Source organism: Falco peregrinus, chromosome 6 (genome assembly GCF_023634155.1).
Source record: "Falco peregrinus isolate bFalPer1 chromosome 6, bFalPer1.pri, whole genome shotgun sequence".
Lineage (NCBI taxonomy): Eukaryota > Metazoa > Chordata > Aves > Falconiformes > Falconidae > Falco > Falco peregrinus.
Window position 1 is genome coordinate 90,370,213 of NC_073726.1, and position 22,378 is coordinate 90,392,590.

Consider the following 22,378-nt stretch of genomic DNA (forward strand, 5'->3'; position numbering starts at 1 on the left):
GGGCCTTTAAAGCATTTCCCCAAGACTCAAATCAACTCTGCAGCCCGTTGTGGTTACTAAAACATGTACTCCAAAATTAACAACTTCTGTAAACTGATTTCAAAGTCTCTAAAACTGAAAGTTGACTAGTAAGGTTTCTGTATTCTCTGAGGAACACGGGGGGGAAAAAAGCTATTAACTTGCAACTACTACACTGCAATACACTATACATACCCACGGCTCCCAAGCCAGTACATACAATCATGAGTAAGATTGCAAGATTAGAAGTGAGATGATACGATCTTCTCAAGGACAACATCATTTTCCGCTTCTTTAGGTTTCAATTGAGCAATTGTATATATAAAGAAAAACCATTCCAGAAGCCTTACATCTGCTCACCTGCACTTATGCCTTGCCAGAAAGCCTTTATTCTCTCAGCAAGGCACAAAAACATTCTTTCTGATGCAGATACTCCAACTCTCCTAAGCGTGGGGAAATTCATTTATGGCTATGGACTTCATTCACAGGGATACAGATCTGTGCCAAATGATTCATGTTTATTTGGCCAACAACCAAATAATCTGCTGATTTAGCCTGATGAATTTGTGTCCCCTTCCACCCTCAAGGAAACCCACTGAATATAGGTCAATTAATTGTGTTACTTTTGGGGTTTATAGATACAAAACACAAATGAGGCACGTGAGAGATGGGATACAAATAATAACATAGGTTATATGTAACTGTTTGCAGCAGGGTGCGAATCAAGAAAACCAAACAGATTGGTGCTATCAACTGCAACTAAATAGTTTTTCCTCTTTCTACACTGCAAGAAAAAACAAATTCTTCTTTGCAGCAGCAGTCATATTTTAATTTATCTTTCTGCAAAACATATTCTTGGCCTCTCTGAAAATTAAACAATTGCCTGCATTCCTGGCAGAAGATATTTCTTTGAACTACAGGGCTTGTAGCCGACCAGAATTACATTCCTACTAAAAAAGTCAAAAGAGACTATGTTCTACAGTTGTGGCTGTAAGAAGTCTGCCTTGGTTGGAAAAAATTCAGCTGCTTCCCTTCTGGTTATATCTTCAGAGCCAACATCCAACTTCTCTCCTTCTAAGTACTCTGATCCAAAAGCCTGTGGCAACTTTTGTCACTATGCTCAGACACTTATCTCTGTGCATGCACAGGAGCACAGTATTCCTAAGTCCCGTACACCCTCTACAACATTATTTATCCAGTGGTATCAATCAGGAACATCCTCCCTTCCTCTTCTGATCAGCTGGTCTCTTATTATGACCACATACTGTCAGGCACCTGGACTACTAACAGGTTTCTTCAAATCCACCCAACTGCCTCAAGAGACACGTCCATCAAGCAATGTAACTATACTACTACATGTTCCTGTGATGCATTACATTTAAGAGACACTTCACAGAGTAAAAAATAAAACCAATGGAAGCTACCTAAACAAAGGAAAAATACTAGCAGCTACCTCTATAAATAATTCAATTCTACCTTATCGTAATACCAGCATAACAGTCATTCGCTACTTTCAACATGACTACATTGGTCATTAAAACCAACAAAGCAAAAGACATTTGGCCCTATCCAGACCTATTACAGAGCTGTGAAACTATTTTTCTTCGCTGTAATTTCACTGAAGTGAATTTCCTATGGCAGGCACAAAGGCCCTCCACAACCCCACAGCACTATTTCTTCAGCTAAACTGATTCCACATTACTGATGCAGAAACCCTGCAAATCATCAAAAAAATTTATCACAAGAAAGATACCTGGCAACTCACTTTTACCTAGTTAATATCAACACACTAGCCAAGTGCATGTGCAGGACACACTGGTACTGGTATTAACAGCCCCTCAGCTGATGGGGCTAAGCCAGAACATACTGGGCCCACTGCTACAGTGAGGTGGCAATACTCTTGGCAAGGACCAGTGCACTCCCTTCAGAAGGAGCTGCCGCAGTATGGCTTTTGTAAAAAAAAAAAAAAAAAAAAAAAAAAAAATAAATGGCCCTTGGTGCTTGACACTGACAAGCTATCTTACCACTTTCCTTTCTTACATTGTAAGACAGACTAGGTGAGAACACAAATTGCCTTAAATGCTTAGATCTACTTCCCGTCTGCAAGAGATAAAAGTACAGAATGAACTGCTTTGCTTTATTTCCTTTTCTGAACAACAGACAAGTCATCTGTGGCAAGAGCACCTAATGAAAAGATTCTTTGATAGCACTGATCATACAAGTTAAAAAAAAACACTGTCCACTTCTTTTAGAGGCACATCGGTATGACTTCTGGGCATCCACATTTTTGACAGTTCTCAGAGGGTGATACAGAAATGCTTTCAGTAAGGTCTCCAACATGGATTTCTGTCAAAATCATCTCACCTCTCCTACTGCATAGGCAGAACATCACACAGCAGCACGGTCAAAGGCTGTAGTATCAAGTCAAACATGCCCTGCCTCATAGACTACAGCTAGATAACTGACCCTCTCTCTCCATGGCGTGGTAAGCTCGTACCAATGGGAGCAGGAGGGATCCTGAAGATTTGGTGAAAGCTGTCCTTTCACGTAGAGTGGTTACCAATATAGAGTTCACAAAAGCTTCAGGTAGAGCTTCATTTTAGGCTTCTGTTTAATGAGATACAGCAGTGCTGACCAGGAATACCTCATCTGAGCACAACTATGATGTTGTATCCATTGCTCACAGAAGTGTTATCTCGCTACCATGTCTCACACCTTTCCCGCCTTAAGACCAGATTGCTTCAATGCACTCAATATACGGTTACACTTTAAATCACTTCAAAAAATATGAAGTGGCACAGATCATCAGCCCTCCAAACTTAAGCCCTCCCCAAGGGCAGTATGCAGCACTTTGGCAACAATCTCCATCAGATGAGAAGTGCCAAGGGGGTTCCCAGTTTTGCACCCAAAAAGAGGGTGTCTGACCTGTACAGCACTCACGGGTTTGAGCCTTTATGTCTGAGGGAGTATCTTCCCTTGCCACACTGTGAAAGCTGTTATTAGCATTTATTTCCAGCATGCGTAAATAAAAGAGCATCTATTTGTGCAGCTTACTGAAGCGCTGACAAGACAAAATTCTAGATTTTATATGGACTTGGGTCAAACAAAAATGAGGAGAGCTGTTTTGCAAGACATTTAAACTTTCAATAAGCTCCTTTTCATAGACACTAAGGTTTGTTCATCTTTCAAGCCTGCACTGGGCTGATGCTCATTAAATTCAGAAAGCAGCCAAGTAGCTCCACCAGCCACAGAACTTCTGCAGGAGACAGCCACTTTAGCACTTCCCACACTAGCTATGGGTGACAAAGTCCTCAGAGTAAAGTTAATTTTTTTTAACAAAAACAAAAGGGAGAGAACTCCAAAAAAATGTTCAAGTCTTAAGTCTACAGAAATTTCTGGAAACTCAAAGGTAACAGACCTTCAATTTAAAATGGGACTCATCAAGTCATTCAAAGCAAAAAGACTGCAACAGCTTGAACCAAGAGGTTACCAGTGTTCTCCAACCACACTGCACATTATTAGGTAACGTGTTCAAATAATTAAGGGTTTAGCATAAATTCAGTTTCAGAAAGTGCTAGAGCTGGTCACAGCACAAAGCTTTAACTAGAAGCTTTTTGCAGGCACAGATACCCTATAGGCTTTCAAAAACCTTCTTTACATCACTCATCCATCCAGGTCAAGAAAGAACATGGGGTGGGGCAACAGCAATAGCCAATAACCCACAGATCTGTGTCATTATGAAGACCTGCAATGAGTAAACTGGACACCAATATTGGAAAAATCCTCTATGTTCTACCTAAAATAGCACTTAGAGATGGAATATATCAAATTTAAAGAACTCTTAGGGCAGCAGAAGGAAACCTTCACCCTGTGGGGTGATCTTCAGCAATAGATGCTGAAGAACTCCCTTCCTTATCCCCTAAGAGAAAGATCAGAGTACATCAGCTACTGCTGCTTTGTGATACCTACAAGGCCCTACCAAGTTAACGGATGAAGTGATGTAACAACTTCCAGCGCCAGGACACATACAGGCAAGGAACAGACACCATAAGCCATATGGGTTTCCACAACTGTGTAAGAACGTGAATGGTTAAAATATTGCTAAGAAATACAAAGTTGAATCAATTGATAATACAAAAGATGATCACCTCCAGGAAGCTGCATAGGGAAGAGAACACACACAAAACAGTGATGGAATAAGAAGAAAAGGTTCAGGATAAACCCCAGTAAGTCTCACAACACCACCAAAAAAAACACAAACCACCAAAACACAACCACCAAACCACAAACCCACAGAAATAAGACACAAGGGTCATAGCAGAATAACTAACCAACTTATCATCTGACAGGTTCCATTCGGCATACCTCACTTTTTTTTTTTTATCAGTGATTTTTTTCCTGAACTACCGCTAATGACATGAATAAAGAGAAAATAGTTTCCCAGTGTTAGAATTAAGTACAGCGAGCAGCAGTTTTATTTCTTTTCAAAGTGCAAGGCACGAGTTTGGGGCACTGTAGCACAAGACACATTTCACTGTAGCGCACGTGGTGATTAACTGACCCCGTTAGTGCAATTTTTTCATGTCTAGGCATGAGGAAAGCTGTTCACCCAGCAGCAGTCAGAAAGCTGGACAGGGCTAGGATCGGCGACGGCCAGACACATAATGCTCAGCAGGCTTCTGGAAGGGAGTAATCTTCTTCTCTCCAGCAAGGACAGCAGGATGGGCAGCTTCCAGTTTCAGAAACCAATTAGGCAGAAACTGCTATCAAAGCAACAGAGAGGGCCCTACCCTAACTGGGTTGAGAAACAGAAGGTAGCATTATCTCAATTGTTTTGCCACTTTCAACAGCCCCACTCATTCCTTCTCACTTAAGTTGCCCAGGGTGCTCTTTTCGAAGGCTCTTCCCACACACCTACCTACCTGGACATCACACAGTATTAAATTAAGCTTGTCACCTAAATGCCACGTGCTACCTAAGCAGCAGTCACTTTTATGTCCTGAATTGTGGAGTGGCTACTAACAGAGCAACAAACTCACAGACTTTATTTCTTCATGAACCACATTTTAAAGAGCTGTTACAATAGTGAAAGATGCGCCATGCTCAAACACCAGCAGTAGTACCATGTGTGAGCAGCACACAGCAATATAGGTTTACCAAGCTGAAGTGCTTCTGCAAGATTATAGAGTGCAAAACCCTGTACATTTAAGAAGAGAAAAACTTCAACAAAACCCAAGTTTGGCACCACCATAACATTCTTTCAGAGAGTCCAAGATTAATTATTACAAGATTGTCCTTTAGATTTTGCAACCAAGAGTACGTGTACAACATCAGAATTAGCTAAAGCAAATAAAATTGCCTTCCTCACCCTCCAAGTTAACAAATTGTGCATAACCAAGTACAGAGTCATGACATTCACACATGGAGCAAAAAACTCTTCATGGCCAGCATTAGCCATGACATTATTTACTGCAGACCAACAAGATAATTGGCTACAGTTACAATAAGTAATGTTGTCTACAAGGACTTGGTGTTACTTGAAACACTTATTTTTCCAGAAGCTCAGGGAAGGAACAAAAAAATTAAAAAATCAATTCCACAGTCATTAGATGAAAATTCTCCACAAACTTTGCAACTTCTATTTTTATACAGATATTTTTGGTCATGTGTTGCATGACTACCCTCTATATTTCAGGATTATTTTTGTCCCATTTGGGAAACAATGTACAACTGGAAGCAATGCAAGAACTAGGTGAAGAACAAAAGAAAGCTTCAAGCTCATACCTCTTCTCTTACAGTATAACCAGCAGGTTGATAGTATCAGCAAGTGGAGAACTGGAAGCTCATCTCCCTCTTGCCCTGTTGAAAGACAGGCTCAACACAAGGAGCTCACGCACTTCTTTTTTGGGGCAGAGAAAGCCTACAAACCCAGCAACACAGCCCTGCACAAAGAATTACCTACTTGAAAATTACTTCAATGTAGAAATTCATATGGTGGGGTGGAAAGAACAGCTGAGTGACTCCAAAACCACCAAAATATAAATACAGAAAAAAAACCCAATGGATTTCAGAAGATGCTAGACTCTGGTATGGCTTGAAAGAGATACAAGAAGGGCACAGGGCTCCTACACTTGCAGAGATGTTAAAATCCTTGTAACGTCTATTACAGAGTAAGGAGAGCAGCATGCATGAGAAGTCATCACCCAACAGGCAGAGGAGAACCAGCTGCTGGTGATCACCCATCCATCCTTTCATTCCTGGTTCAGGCTTTCTTACCAACTTCTGAGAACACAGTCTCATAAATAATACAGGGAAGAGATGAAAAATCCTTCCTCACGCTTTCTCCCCCACACACCTTGGGGAGAAGAGCAATCACTTGTACCTGTACCGTTCTAGTACTGCTCCTCCCAGGTAACACAAGGATCATTTTATCAATCCTTTCCTCATCACTTGGATACATCCTTCCTAGGTAACTGTTGCAGTGCTCAGCGAGGAGCAGCAGTAGCTGCAGAGACACCAGAGAAAGAGTGACTTCATCATCTAAATTCACCACTACTCCAGACTTCGAAATAAAAGCAAAAATGTTAATGTCAAGTCAGGTTTTGCTCCCTGATCACTCAGAAAACATCGGCACCAAGACAGATGTACCAAAGATGTCCAAGAGACTCAAAAGATACCAATCCATCAATTTCCACCTACCTCACAAGGACTCTTTTGTCCCAGCTTTCACTCAAAAAAGCTCAGAACGTAACAAAGTAACCGATATAACTAAGTCCGTAAATATATAGCAAAATGAAAGATGCAAGCAATCTCTCTGTTCACCACACAAGTGATTTCCCCTCCCCCTTGCCACCTCAAGCACTCAACACTGGTAATAGGTAGCTTGCTACATCATGCCATTAGATGCTACCAAAACTCACAAGAACCAGAAAAATACAACCCTTTTTGACACCCAGACATTTTTCTCTCTTACAACGCAATAAAAAAAAAGTTAACTTCCTGAACCATCTTACATGGATGACTTAACTGAAAATATAAGCTGCATTTCCCACAGAGTCCTTGTATGCAATTCTCTTGCTTTGTTCTGACTTTTTTTTCCAGACAGCAGAAGGACCAGGAGCACATGACTAGAGCGACTGTGGGGGTTATCACAAGTGCATGTGCTTTATGCTACGGCCTTTGTTTCTCCCTCAGCATTATACACTTGGGATTGTTTCATATTTGCAAACTTGTTAGTCTGCATCAGTTAGCACCCTCTTCACAGGCAAGCATCTGTCTAGTCTTTACCTCAAATAAACGGGAAAGGAGCATCAATGACCTTTCAAGAATCAAGCCGTAGAGCTTGAATAAAACAAAATTAGTTGCTGAGCCTGACAGGTCTAGGTCTCAGTTGGTTTAGACAGCCACCTGCAGAAATACTGATCAACAAGACCTGCTTCCTATTCCACGCACGCATAAAGTAAATCAATAAATTAAAATGGAGTCACCCACTTTCTCCATACAAATCAAGAATCCTTAATAAGTTGTCACGCTGGACCTGATCAAACATATGTTCTTATGTTACTAATGGGTGTAGTTAGCGTATATATGGGGGGTTTTGGGTTGTGGGGTGGTTTTTTTTTTCATTATTTTTTTTTTAATGCTGCAGGCAAGCTGATCATGCACATACAAGGTAGACTACAGACCCTGAGCCAAACGTTCTCTTCAAGGCTTCAACTGCAGTGGAAGACATTTCCGTGCAGAAAAACATCAGAATTTCTGATCTGTCAAATAGCTCACAATCTTACAGCGCTTCGTCATGAAATGCATAAAACGATGTGATACATGCACGCATGCACAGACAGAGCCATGTCAGGTGTGGCTGTACGCAAGTATCAAATAGATCAATCAAATGGTAATGCATATCAAGCATTCCCGGTCCCATAAAGATGCCACCCTGCGTGTCTGTGAGAAAGATTAAAATATCTCTGAAAACTACACTATTAATGCAAATCTTGCAGAACAATTTAGTTGTTAAGGTGAACACATTCAATTGAAGAGTTAAGAAATTCCCTATTATAAGCATATAGCCATCTTTAGCGACTCTGAACAGGGCCTTTTTCCATTCCCACTGTATATTTCTTCAGATTTATTAAATATTTTTACCTCACATAAACCAGCTAACCCCACCAGCTAGAACACAAAGGATGGGCACATATTAAACACAAATTCCAACATGCCTATGCAGAATAAAAGCACAGGCCTCATTCTTTAAAATATTCCTCTGATCAGAAAACTGGAAAAGGCACGCCAAGCTCGAAATAACTACTCCCTAGGCTCACACAGCAAAATAACCATTTTCTTATCCTCTGTATTGAGCATTTTACCAGAGCCTGGAGGATATTAGAGAGACACCTTTTGTAAGCTCCCCTCCCCCTCTTTTTTTTTTTTTTTTTTTTTTTTAAAAAGGGCTGGACTAAAAGGTGCTCACACCCGATCTACGGGTGCATGGAAAAATCTTCCAAGCTCTCTCCTTCAGAGGGCTTTTAAATCCATAAGGAACGCGAATGTCACAGCCCTACCTGTGTGCCCGCAATTCGTTTCCTCCTTTCGAAGGGGAAATGAAAAGGAAACGCAGGCGACGGACCTTCCAATCCGTTCCACAAAGGGGGGGGGAATAAATAAAATAAAGGGGTTTTAATTAGCCAGAGGCCGCTCACAAGGCTGGCAGCGACCAGAGGCGAAGGAAGAGGACAAACCACCGGGCGTTTTTCGCCCAGCAGGCCCCGAACGGAGCGGCGGCGTGCGCCTATTCAAGGTTAATGGGGAAGGGGGGGAAGGGGAGAGAAAGGAGCTGCCTCCGCCGGGCCGGGGCCGCTCCCCCGCCGCCCCCGCTCCCCGCCCGGGCCCGGTCAGGGACTGAGCCCCGGCCCGGCCCGCCGCCCCTCGCGGGATACTCACGGCTAACTTTCATGCTGCCGAAGGCCGAGGGCTGCTGCACCGGCTTGCAGCTCTCCGCGAAGGAGGTGGTCCTGGGCCGCCCGGACATGGTCTCCCGCTCCTGCTCTGCCCCGATCACCTCTCTCTTCCTGCCTTCCCCCTCCGCCGCGCCCCGGCGGCTCGGCGGGCCCGCCTGCCGCTGCCTCGCTCGCTCAGCTGGAGGAGACGGGCGGGACGCGCCACATGAAACGCCGGGCCCCCCCCTTCCCCCCCCCCGGGGAAGCCCCCTCCCCTCTCGGTCTCTGTGGCGCTCTTCGCCCGGCTGCTGCTTCTTCCTCCTCCTCACGCCGCCCGTTTCTCACAAAACCATCCTTCCCGGCCGCGCCGGTGGGTCCGAGAGCCGCCTCCGCCCAGTCCGCAGCCCCCCCGGCGCCGCTCCCGCTCCCGGCCGCGAGCGAGGGGGGTTTGCTAGGCCTCGCTGCCCCCACCCTGGGCGCCAGTCACATGGGGCGGAGGCTCACGGCCCGGCTCCTCTGATCCCGCCGCTGCGTTTCTCTTTTCGGCTTTTTTTTTTCTTCTTCTTCTTTTTCTTCCGCCTCTTCCTTCCCCCTCCCCTCTCCTCTCCGTCCCCCTCGCCTCTGAGGGAGGCGGCAGGGAATGGGACTATTTTTTCCCCGGCGGAGGGATCTCGAGGCTCCCGGAGCCGCCGGCAGGAGGTGATGAGGCAGCTCGCAAGAGGATCCGGCAGGGGCGATGGGATCCGCGGCGGGCGGAGTAGGGGTGAAGCGGTCCGGGCGGCCTCGCTCGCTCGCTGAGTCTTCTCAGTGCGGCGCTGAGGCGGCGGCCACGGCGCGGCTCCTCATTGCGCCCGCAGGGGCAGCTGGCGGCGGCTCAGGCTGGGGACGCTGCACTGCGGGCGGTGGCCGCCGGCGGCGGCGCAGGCCATGACGGCGGCGGCTCCCCGGCTCCTCCTCAGCCGGCTTCAGAGCGCTGGCGGCGGCGGTTGCTGCTGCTGCTTCCCCGGGCGTCCAAGGCACATGAGACTAGCCCGCCCGGCTGAAGCCTCCTGCCGCTCCCTCCCGGCGCCGGCTGCTTCCCGCCGGCCCCCCCTCCCCGTTTCTGCCGATTAGTCCCTTTGTCCCCGCTGCTGCCTCCGCTGCGTGCCGGGTTCCTGCTGCTGCGCTCTGTGTGTGCGCCAAAGCCGCGCAGCCGCCTATGCCCGTCGCCGCCCTACGCTGCGGAACGGCCCTAAGCACCTTCTGTGAATACCCAGCCGAAGAGCCCAACGCACTCGCTAGCCCCCAGCCCGAGGCCCTTACGGAAACACCCGAGCCGTCTCGGGACCAATCCCCAGCTCGTTACGGAAACGCCCGTAACGGCTCGCAACCAATCACGAACTCATCGCGGGCGCAGCCGAGTCTCCCCGAAGCGAAACGGCAGCCCAATCGGAAAACGCCGCCACCGCCCTAGCAGCGCGGTCGGGGAGCCAATAGGAAGGAGGCCTCTCTTCCGGCTATCGCCGGGCCAACCCGAAGAGAGCCGAAGCGGGGGAGCCAATCGCCTGGCGCGCTGCGCCTGTCACACAGCCCTGGGACGGTTTCAAGCCGCAGCCCGAGGCGGAGAGCGGGCGCGGGCTGCGATTGGCCGCCCCGGCGGAGCGCTCCGATTGGCCCGCGGCGATGAGGCGGCCCGAAGACGCAATCCAGCGCTCCGCCACGGACCAATCCCGAAGCGCGGCGCCGCGGGCAGCGCCCGCTCCCGTCGGGGCACGGCCGCTCACCTTCGTGACCCCGGGGGGCGCGCAGGGCGGGGTGGGGCGAGCGCGCACGCTCAGTGCGGCGGGAGGGCGGGCGCCGCCGCCCCTCAGGCCCGGGCTGCCCCCGGGGCCTGCCGCGCCGCCTGCCTCTCGGCCTGGGCCGCGCAGAGCCGAGCGGGCGGGGCAGAAGCACCCCCGAAATAACGGGAGTTGTGCCTGACACCGTCAGGGAGCGAGGCGCCGCGCGCCCGCCCTCAGGCCCTTGTCGGGCCCGTTGAAGCAGCCCTTGCAGCTGGCCGCGGCATGGTCATCCTTAGGCCTTTGGTGTGAAAACTCGGCGCCTGTGGGGAAGGGGTTGGCAGCGTGGGGAGCTGACTTGTTAAAAAAAATGTGCTGGAAGTCATGGGGGTGGCCATGCAGCTGCGGGATGCCAGTTGTGAAGAAACTGGGCTTGAGCGGTAGGGAAAGAAGACCAAGATGCTTAGAAAGTTCTCCCTATTGTGTGTTAACCAGCAAAACCTTCTTACAGGCAGCTGGGTTTGCCTAGATCTACCAAGCTGGTCCTCATATCCAGGTCTTGGTGCCACCGTGACTGGATTGAGCTTGGTCCTGGCCAGAGTCCCAGGCACTGTTCTGGAAGAGCCTGTACATCTTGATGGCTCTGAAGCATCCCCCAGGGGAATCGGTTCCCGGCCCTGGCAAAGCTGTCGCTGGAGTACTGCTCCCTGCTATGACCTCGGTAAAATTACTCGGCAGACCTCAGCAAAAATTGAGCACTGCTTGCTTATGCCATTAAAAAAAAAAAAAAAAAAAAAAGTGTTGTTGCCAGAATAGTTCATACCACAAACAAAGTAACTTGGACTAGCAGAAGCACTTTCTGCCAGCGTTACAGTCTAAGAGCTGCTGTTTTCAAGGCTTCGAAATTTTGCCAGATTTACTTCCCCTCCGCCCCCCCCAGTCCTGTTCTGAACAACATTGCTATGTGAGCAAACAAAGACCTGGCCAAAGGCAGCTAAAATTTATCCTTTACAAGAGCTGTTTTGCAAAACAGAAAGCAAACCCTGTCTCTCAAAATCATCCTGTTCAGCTGTTTGCTTACCCCAGGGTGCTCAGTTTGCTGGAAACCTTTTTTCCTGTCTGGTAAAGTATGAATGGTTTTACCTACTACAAAGGACCTGGCATTGTTTAAGGTTTGATTCTTCATGAGCTACCTGTACAGCTCCGTACAACTGGAAACCTGACAGCTAAGAATGGTGTGCTCTAACAAAGACTAAAAGAGATCTGAAATCACAATATTGGAGTGGTACTGCAGCCACCTCAAACCACCCTACTATATTCATCATTCCAGCCCCCTCTGAGACACCAGTGTATTGAATGTTGCTGAGACACCATCTCAATAAGCCACCAAGCATGAAAATGATGTTTTCTCTCCTGTTTTGGTAGAGGTGTTTGTCCCAGGTGTGACTATTTGTCAAAAATCAAGGGTACAGATTGGATTAGTTTTCTAAAGAGCAATCTTACACAAAAAGACAAAGTAAATATGCAACTAGGCAGTGCCCAGCTCTCCTCTACCTGAAATGCACCACCAGACATTCCAGTAATGAGCTTGAAATACTTTTTTTTTTGGCCTTGAGCACCAAAATGCCAAAGCAAATCACGTTGTCGTGTTTTCTGACAAAGTTCTTTCAAAACGCTATGTAAACAGGAGAACCAACTTAAGGGAGACAGCCGAGCTCTGCTACTTGAAAAACTTGGTCTGAAAAATAGCAGGTGGGGGAGGGTGAGCTCTTTGCTCTAGCATTTCTTGTTACTCCTAATAGTAAATAAAAATCAGACCAATGCATAATTTATTCTGACAGTGTCCATTTGAAAGATGTCCCTTAAAGCTTTATAACGAGTCTATGAACTGGTAATAACAACAGCAAATCAACTTTGTTCACTCACAGAGAACAAGGCTACCTTTGGAAAACAACTTCATGCTTGCCCTCTTGTATATGGTATAACCCTTCCCTCTAATCACCCAATTTCCTCTTCAGTACCAAAACAATCCGTATCAAACCCAAAACTCTCAGTTACTGCTAATGTTACTTTTCTGAATACCAAGTCTATCCATCCACTTGGGGAACGCACATTACAAAAATCTCAGCTGCTCTACTTCCTATTATGCAATCCTGCCCACATTTCTGAGTAATAATTAACCAACCAGCTCTCCAAAGCCTGTCCATTCAGGTCGTAGTGTCTTCTCATCTACCAGGAAACCACAGAAGTGTGCTTAAAGAAGGACTATTGGGTATCTGAAGGGACAGGAAACTATAAAGCAGATCCAATTTCTGTTCGTCTTTTCATAGATTCTTTCCTTAGCTAAGACTGCTTTCAGAAAAACCCTGAACACATGATAAGGGCATCTGTTAAGCCTTAATGCTCAATTTCAAAAATGGACTGACAATTAAAATCATTTGAGAGAGTCATGAGTGAGCTAGTTGCTTTTTTAGACTGAAAGGTTCTCTTTTGACAACATTGCAAAGTTCACATTTATTTTTGGTCCCTTGGCTGATGAAATGACCGCCCTTTAGAATCTGCAAATATAAATAGAATTGACGTTTTAATGATCAGTTTTCACAAGCAACTATTATGCAGTGTCTCAGGCATTAATATTGTTCCAAATCGGGATGCAAGGGGCAGTTTTACAGCTGCTGTGTTTCTGTAACATCCAAGTTCCCAGGGAGGCTGCCTGAAAAGATGAAGCGTCCAATAGAAATTACTGAAGTGTTATCTCTCTGAAATGCCATAAGGTGGCAGTGAATTGGAAAATTGGTACTATTTCTGGGTAGAACAAAGCTTTAAGGAGCTCAGCAGAAGAGGAGGGGAGGCTTGTTTGTTTGTTTGTTTAGGGGTTCTCATTTGTCTGTTTACATTTCATATATATAACCTTCACATCCAATCCTCTTGATCAGATGCTGAATAGGTCTGCTCCAACATGCACGAGTAGACATGTTCCTGCACAGGGAACTCATACATTTTTTTCTCCAATGCTTCCTTCTCAGATCAGTGGGAAGATTTTCTGTTTGCTTACCTTGCAGCTCTTCCTGTGTCATTCCACCAGAAGCCACGGTGAGAGGGCTTCCTCCTCTGGCCTGATAAGGATGCAATCACTCAAAGCTGTTTTGAACTTTGTTGCGCCACTGAATCTAAACGATATTAATGGATCTACCAGTCTTGCATCTGGATCCTTAATATTGCCAAGGGAGTAATCCACGGAAAATTAAGTGAGATATTGTAATGGTTTGCCTCTTGTTTGATTGCTGTGGGCAAACTCAATGGTTATGGTTGAACCGTAATATTTTTTTTCCAGTGGAAAATCAGAGATTGTAACAGTAACAAATTTACTGACTGCCCAGGCGTTAATGATTAGACAATAAATCCTGAAGAGTGGTTTTGATTTTTGCCCCAGAACAGAATCCAAAAGAATCTATGTTTAGAACATTCACCAGTTGCATTTATTTTTCTGAGCAGGACAGAAGGTTTTAATCCTGAGAACCCAGCGTTTTGCAATGGTTTCCTGTCACAAAATATGTCATCACCAACAATTGCTTCAGAGAGCAGCTGATGTTCTGCTGATTGGGATGTGCGTGGGTGCACCTAGGCCTCGCAAGACTCCAGGTGAGTTTGCCAAAACCAATAGAGCCGAGTGATCCGAACAGTTTCATGTAACAGGAGCTACGGGCAGCTTCCGTTTCCCAATTTTGCGGTGCAGTCGAACAAGCAGAGACACTGAATACAGGTTCAGGGCAACATTGCAACACACAGACAACGTCAGTGACTCACTAAGCAGGCAAATGTGTCCTGTGGAAGTCCTCCCCACTGATGTTCTGCACAGGTTTAAGGCTGGTCTTATCCACTGGCTCTTGAAAGAGGCATCAAGTTTCCCACTGTGCCAGGAGAACATCCTGTGCAGTTGGACAGTTTCCCTTGCTCCAGCATTTGTCTGACCACACCTTCTTCATAAATAACCCTGGAAAACTACAGTGTCCAGAGCCAGAGAAGCTCTGTCAGTCTAATGAGCCTATGACGAGTGTTTCAGACATGTGTTTTCTGGAAAGCAAAAATAATGCTCATTTCCTCCGGAGTCTGAAAGGGTTAAAATCTAGAAAATTATTGGGCTCTCCTGTGTGTATCTTCTCCCTCACATTAGATTCAGTCAAGCAGCACAAGACTGACATCTGTTTGCTTTCTATTTGTATTTTCCTGTGCTGTCAGCAGGTCTGTCTGTTTCTGTAAAGGGGATACCAAGGAGCAGATGGATCATTCTTAACACAACCCTGTTCCCTCGAGTTTCCTGGGGCTTTCTCTGTACTACAGTATTGGTGGAAGGGCCCATGAATGTCCCATGCTCACTATTTCCCTGCCTCCCCAATCAACTTCCAAACTGGCTGTTGAGGATGCATTCAAAATAGAGTTAAAACCAGCCTGATCCCTGAGGCCTTCAGTCCATTCAAGAAAATCTCGTAGGGCTAGGAAGCCTTAACTTGAGGCAGGGGATTAGGACTACTCTTTAGATGGGTCTTGATAGAGATGGGAGAGGCATGGGCAGGGGAAGAGACCCCGGCTGGGTTTCCAAGCCATCACAGTGACATAGAAGTTGCACAGGGAGCCTAGCACAGCAGCCAACAAAGGAGATTTTTCTCCACTTCCTCCTTCAGACAGCTGGGGGACATTGCACCAGGGTGATGAGGTTTACTGTGCCTTGTCACAAATGCAGGAAGAGGATTTGCTAGTTCCTATTGAAATAGTTTTCAGAAAGAAAGCATTGCATATGGTGCAAGGTGCCAACAGAAGGAGAAGAGGCTGTTGGGAAAGACGTCTGCATCACCAAAGCAGCAAAGAAAGCAGCAATGTGCCTGGTGGGACCTGCCCAGGATGCTGTCCTCGCCGCAAGGGCTCCCTGCGGACCGAAATTACGATCCTTGGCTGCAATGAAATGCTCATAGAGCTCTTGCTGTCACAGCTGCTTTTACCCTGGCTGAAAATAACTGCATGGGTACGGTCTCCCCAGGACAACCAGGTCCCTGGGGGAGAAAGGGGATGATAGTGCTTAGTGGGTTGGAGTCATTCTTGATACCCGCAGGGCAAACTGGGGGGAGTTTAATACACATGTGTCTGCACAGAGCAGGAATTGCTCTGCAGTATACAATGTATAGCAAAATGGTTGAATAGAGCTATGAAACCTTGGTCATTCTACATACATCAGCCGTAGGAGTGAACTTGCACTGTTGTTGTACCTCTTACCTGTGAACTGGGGGTCTGTAGTTTGCAGCCCGGAATTAAAGGTGGTGATTCTACTCAGAACCTGGGAGAACATGCACAGTTAATTAGTAAGTGGCCAAAAATGTAACACTATTTTCATTTTGTTCATTGAGATTTTGCCAAGCACTCTAACTGATTTAATGATCCCTGTCCCTAGCTGCTCACTAATCACCATCGCACACCACTTCCTTCATCTTTGGCTTGCAAATGGTTACTAATTGTTGCTGCATTGTACATCTGGTGTTGACAGCTGTCCTCGCCCTGAGATGGAGAGTCAGCTGTTTTAAAAAGGAGAGCCTTCTCCCAAATCGCTGAAACATCTGGGAAAATGTGGTGTCGAAACTGAATTATCAAACATAAAAATTTAGCAAATATGTGGACAGGCTAGAAGTTCTGCAAACACAAAGGTTAAAAGTAGGTACAGGAATCAGAACAGAAAAGACTCACTGCTGTATCTTTAAAATGCATGTCCTGGGTGCTTCCCATAAAGAAGGAAAAAAAAAAAAAAAAAAAAAAAAGCCTGTTTCCCCTGATTCCCTGTGGACTCCTTGACATAGCAAAATCTTTTACTCTGTGCATAACAGAGTACACTTCCTAGTTTAATCAGACTAACAACCCATGTTGCTTTTGCTTCAGCCTATGAGATGTAATTCAAAAGCTTTTCTACAAGACAGGACTCGGGATCAGGCAGCAAGACCTAAGTGGCTGAAGGCAAGAAACCAGCAGCATGAAAGCACCCAAAAGCCCTAGAAATCAATGGAAACAATTGCATTACTTAAAAAAAATAAATCTTTTCCAGAATCTCATTTCCTTCTGAACATTTTGTGACTGTGATTGTTACAAGCAACCTATTTTTTTTCCCCTCCCTGTTTATTTTGTGTATTTAACAGCACTGAGCATACAGTCCATTGTTTTGCTAATGGTCAGCAAAGCTTATCTCCCGATCTTGCCTGGCCGCTATTGCTCACATGCTGTTCTGTAAGACTTGGATGAGCACTCACTCCTCTCAGATCCTACCAGAGGCTGCAAGCCAGCAGCAAGAGCAAAGCTGAACTCTGCGGGCAACAATGAGTAGGCATGTAAGGACACGGAAAGGAAATGGTTGAGTTTAAACAAGGTTAGGGTGATTGGAGCAGCAGTCACTCCAAAAGTCCCCTAAGAAAAGAGCCTACAAGCAGAAAAAGCCTGGAGGACTAACAACGTGTTTTTGTAAAGAAGTCATTTCAGGACATCTGACTTCAGGGAAGTGCTACATTTATTTATTTTTAATTGGACTGGATTTAAGCCATATCAAGCTGATGATGCCATTCTGAGTTCAAAAGGAAATTCTCTTTGCCTCATAGCCTGGGAGCAAGGGACAATGCAGTTAACAGGAAAGGTGGCACTTTCAAAAGCAGTAGAAGGTAGTATTCTTAAATTCAGCAGATATTGTATATGTCAGGTACTTAAAGTCAGATTATTTTCTAGTCACTGGAAGGTGAGAGACTTCTCCAGGAGATGATTCTGCTTCTCAGGTGGGGCTGATCTTAAACTTCGCCTAGAGGAGCCTCTCTTTTCTCCAGACCTATGGAAGGACCCTAAAAAGCCATGCCTAGTAAGAGGGCTCTGGGGTCAGAAGCCTCCCACCAGGTGACAGGAAGAGTTATATTTCTAACTGGACTCTGAAAGTCACTGGTGCGGGATATCACTGATGAGCAAGTCCCTGGATAATACCGACCCCTGAAATAGGTAGTACTAACCCTCCTATTTTTTTTTTATTTTTTTTTTGTAAAGGCTATGAAACATGCTGTCTGACTTCAAATCAGTCTTTAAATGTGGAAGTATGAGAAGGTTTATAAAACACTCTGAAACACCTTGCCCTGCCCACAATCAGGAACAAGACACTGGACTAGAAAAGGGCTGGAGCTGTTTGATAATCAAGGATCATCTCCTTGAAGCTCAGGAGTGGTCCATCCTGGCAAGAAGAAAATTAAGCAATGGTGGCAGGAGGCATGTATGGGTGAACAAAGAGCTCCTGACTAAACTCTGACATAAAAAGGAAATGTACCAACGGTAAAAACAGGGGTAGGTGACCCAGGAGGAAGACCGGTGAGTGTCCTTCAGCAATCCCAGGCTCCTGAGTGAAGGGCCACAAAGCACTGAGGGGGTTGGCCGATGTCATTGCAAGGTGACTTTTTGAAAGATCATGGTGATCAGGAGAGGTTCTTGAAGCCTGGAAGAAAGCAAATGTCACTTCTGTCATCAAGAAGGGCAAGGAGGAGGATCTGGGAAACTTCAGTCCCATTAGCCTCACCTCAATCCCGGAAAAGGCAACGGAGCAAGAAATTGTGGAACAATTTCCAGAAGCATGAAGAGCAAGGAGGTGGCTGAGTGTAGTCCACATGGATTTACAAAGGGGAAATGGGGCTTAACCAACCTGACAAGCAAGCTTGGTGAACGAGGGGAGGGCAGCAGATGTTCTTTGCCTTGACTTTATTAAGGCTTTTGACACCATCTCCCATAACATCCCCACAGACAAGCTGAAAAAAATATGGGTTATAGAAGTGGACAGCAATGTGGATCAAAAAATGGCTAAATGGCTGGACCCAGGGCATCGTGATCAGTGGCACAAAGTCCGCCTAGAGGCCAGTCACTAGTGGTAATACCTTGTTGCTAGGTCTTACACTGTTTAACATCTTCATTAGTGATCTGGATGATGGGGCAGAGTACACCTTTGGCAAATACACAGATGATACAAAGCTGGGAGGAGCTGATACACCAGATGGTGTGCTGCCACCCAGAGCGACCTGGACAGGCTGGGGAATTGGGCAGGGAGGAATGGCATGAAATTCAACAAAACAAAATGCAAAGTCCTGCACCTGGGGAGGAATAACCCCATGCACTAGTACATGCTGGGGGCTCTGCAGAGGAGGACCTGAGCGGGTCTGGTGGACAACAAGCTGGCCATGAGCCAGCAGTGTGCCCTCAAAGCAAAGACAGCCAGCAACATCCTGGGCTGCATTAGGAAAAGCATCGCCAGCAGGTGAAGAGAAGTGATCTTTCCCCACTACTGAGTGGTGGGTGAGCCCACACCTGGAGTCCCTGTGCCCTGTTCTTGGCTTCCCAGTACACAAAAGACATGGACTTACTGGAGCGAGTCCTGCAAAGGGCTGCAAAAATCGATTAAGAGACCAGAGCATCCCTCATACAAGGGAGGACGCAGAGAGCTGGGACTCTTCAGCCTAGAGAAGAAAAGACTCAGGAGGAATCTTGTCAGTGCGTATAAATACCTGCTGGGAGGGAATGAAGAAGAGGGAGACACTGCCAGGACAAGCAATAAGCATAATTTAAAACACACGGAACTCCACCTGAACACAATAAAACACTTTTTACTGTGGAGGTGGCCAAAGACTGGGGCAGGCTGGCTGGAGAGGTTATGGAGTCTCCATCTCTAAAAAAATACAAAACCTGGCTGGACACGGTCCTGGGTAACCAGCTCTAGCTGATCCTCCTTGAGCAAGGGGGGTTGGACTAGATGATCTCCAGAGGTCCCTTCTGTCCCCCACAATCCTGTGATCCACTACAGCAGTTCCTGGTGTCCTGTATGCTGTCAGTTCTTGGGCATTTTGCTGATTTTTCCCTAAGGTGATTATAGATGTTACTGATGTAATTAATTGCACTGAATGCATATACCTTTGAGGATGAGGTGGTTATAAAGAAACCTGAAGTTAATAAAATAGAGGAACTGTCCACAAACAAAATACAGGAACTGGGCATCATCATTCATGGCTGTGAGGTTCTGTGCATGTGCCTTCAGCAGAATAAGCAAGGTGTGAGGAGACGAAGGCTGACAGGGCACACAGGGAAGGGTCAGCTGAGAAGTGGGAGATGAGTGACTTACGACAGCCAGTGCTGAGCATGGTGTGTAAGAATTTCAGTTTTATTTCCCAGTCTATGGCAACCAATGCACCATGAGCTGGGCTGTTTGGGTGGTGGTGGTGGTAAAATTAAAGCCCTAACGCTGTACCAAAACAAGGCACTGAGCGTAGACAATTAAATCAGAGGCAGTATTTTCAAGCTGAGCACCCAGAAAATAGAGAAAACACAATTAATGACCACCTGGGAGAAGTCCGATTTAAATGACCAGCCAAGAACTCTGAAGCAGACGCAGTTCTCCAAGGCAGCAGCCTGCAAGCTGAACCACGAGCCTGTCCTTTCTCCAGCTGCGTTCCCAGTTTCTTCCACAGCATGGTCCTGTTATATTTTATGCACTGAGGCAGGATCCCATTAAGAAAGAGTATGCAAACATGTCATTAACATCTGTCTCACAAGAGAAGATTAGAGAAATATTTGTCAAGAATGGTCTAGGAATAATTGGCCCTGCCTTGGGGGAAAAGAGATGGACTGGAGTCCCCAGATGGTTCCTTGAGGTCCCTTCCAGGCCTCTTTTCCACAAAGTCATACACGCCAAAATTAAGCCAAATTAAGTTTGCACAAATTATTTTAATTCCAGCCTTCTGGATGCTTCTGAATGCTTGATTTCCGAGCCTTTTTGGCACAGACTACAGTGTGCTGCTTTTTAGGATCCCGGCTGGTTTGTTTTAAAGCCAACTCGACCTAGCAAGGATGCCACAATATGCACATCCATGAGGTTCATTAACAATCTTGTAACAGATCCACCACAAGGACCTCTTCCAGGGACTGGTAGAGGCAACCCAGGTGACCATGCCCTCTCCAGCTAATGAAGGCAAGGGTGGGAGCAGGCAGAGATCGCTGTGCTGCTGGCCAGCGTTAGAGCCTTGCCTTTCAAATCCATGTGCTGGCAGCAGATGAGATGAGAATTTCAGGATGCCTGGGTTCCCTCCCAAACTCTGGAGAGCAGCATGTGCCACCAGGAGCTTTTTTGCTTGTTTCCATCTGTGTTCTCTTCAGTCCTATTTTTTCCAGACCCTTAAAAACAAACAGCTCCTTTGCTACCTCCTCTGCTCCCTGCCCCACCACTGTCAAGTCAGGGTCTCTCCTCTCCTCACCTCCTGCCTTCACTAATTGCATCCCACCTCAAGCCACAGCCATACCTCACCCCGTCCCACTCCCACTCCTAGTCACCTGACTTGTTCTGCCATCACAGGTCTTTTCACCTCTGCTCTTTCCCCTGCTCCCTTGTCTTATTTTTTTGCCCAACAGCTGCTCCCAGACCCCGAGTCCTTGGCGATTTAATCCTTCTCTCTATCCTTATTCCTATTCTTTGTTGATTCAGAAAATGAAGATTCCCATCTTCCCTCCTCTGCCCCGGTCACACCATCTTTCCCTGCTCCACCACCTCCTCCCCCAGCTATTCCAGCCCCAGTCACAACAGGTTCTTCAACCAGATCTACCACTTTCCTCCCACAACTGGCTTTCACAACCGCTTCTTCTGGCGCGCTGCTTCATTGCCAGCACGGTGGTCATCACCTTTATGAGCGAAGCCCCACTTTGCTGGCAGCTCAGTGCACCCTCCCACTGGGAACCACAGCGACTCGCAGGTGGGTGCTTTAGCAGCTGCAAGGATGTGGAGCATACTCAGCCAGCGTGGAGTTTCCAGGGATGATCTGGGGATAGCTTGTTGTCCATTAAATGCTAAGAAGCCTTGGCGGATCTGTGTGGCCTGTGATTTGTTAAGGTCATAAAGTGTGGTCCGGTTTGGATGGGTTTTGTCAAGACCCACAGAAGCTAGATTTCCAGTTTGTGTGGTGTGAGGGAGATGAAGTGTCTCAGACTAAAAACAGACAGACATGCTTGAAATGAGGACAAATGCATTTTTGTTAGCCTTGTTCTTGGAAATGTCCTGAATCACTTTCATTTTAAATTTCCAGTACACTCAGCATGAAAAATTTGGTATAATGCTTAAGCTTTAAGAAAATGATAAGCAAGTGAGTCCAAGGTATTTTTATGGGAAATGCTGTGCAGCCTTAATATGCAGGGTATATTATGCATCCCAAGACATAGGGACGTTAACTGTTAGGTAATGCAATCATAAAGCATTTCACTTTCTCTCACTTCTGTTTTGATCATTTCTGTTCTCACCAATTATCAAAATCTGCTAATTGCTGCATACTCTGGACATCTAACATTTTACTCTTCATTGGAGACCTTTTTGCTGCAGGACAAGCTCCTTATTATCTGGAACACCCCCTGAACTTTTATTTATTTATTCCATGGGTTACTGCAGAGTCTTTAAAATAGTGGTATTATACTGGGGACTTCAGTCATAGGCAGTCTTAGAGGAACAATCTGCTTGGCAGCTGAAATTGAGCAACATCCTTCACAGCACCGTGTCATGGACTTCCCTTATGCTGATCACTTTATTTTGCAAATATGATATTCAGGTTTATCAAATGAATTTATGTTACCCTGGGCTTGGAC

The 22,378-nt window shown here is 46.2% G+C and overlaps 1 protein-coding gene across 4 annotated transcripts in view; it reads right to left on the bottom strand.

Annotated features, from left to right (window-relative positions):
• The window catches only part of GSK3B (glycogen synthase kinase 3 beta), a 157,826-nt gene extending 147,502 nt beyond the window's left edge, over nucleotides 1–10,324 (bottom strand). The window contains exon 1 of one of the 4 annotated variants that reach the window (XM_055809021.1): nucleotides 8,959–10,314. In XM_055809021.1, the coding sequence (XP_055664996.1) occupies nucleotides 8,959–9,046 (88 nt within the window). In that variant the 5' untranslated portion in view covers nucleotides 9,047–10,314. Of the gene's footprint in view, nucleotides 1–8,958 lie in introns of all 4 variants that reach the window. The other 3 variants (XM_055809023.1, XM_055809020.1, XM_055809022.1) reach the window with 3 other exon arrangements.
• Nucleotides 10,325–22,378: the final 12,054 nt, after the last annotated feature.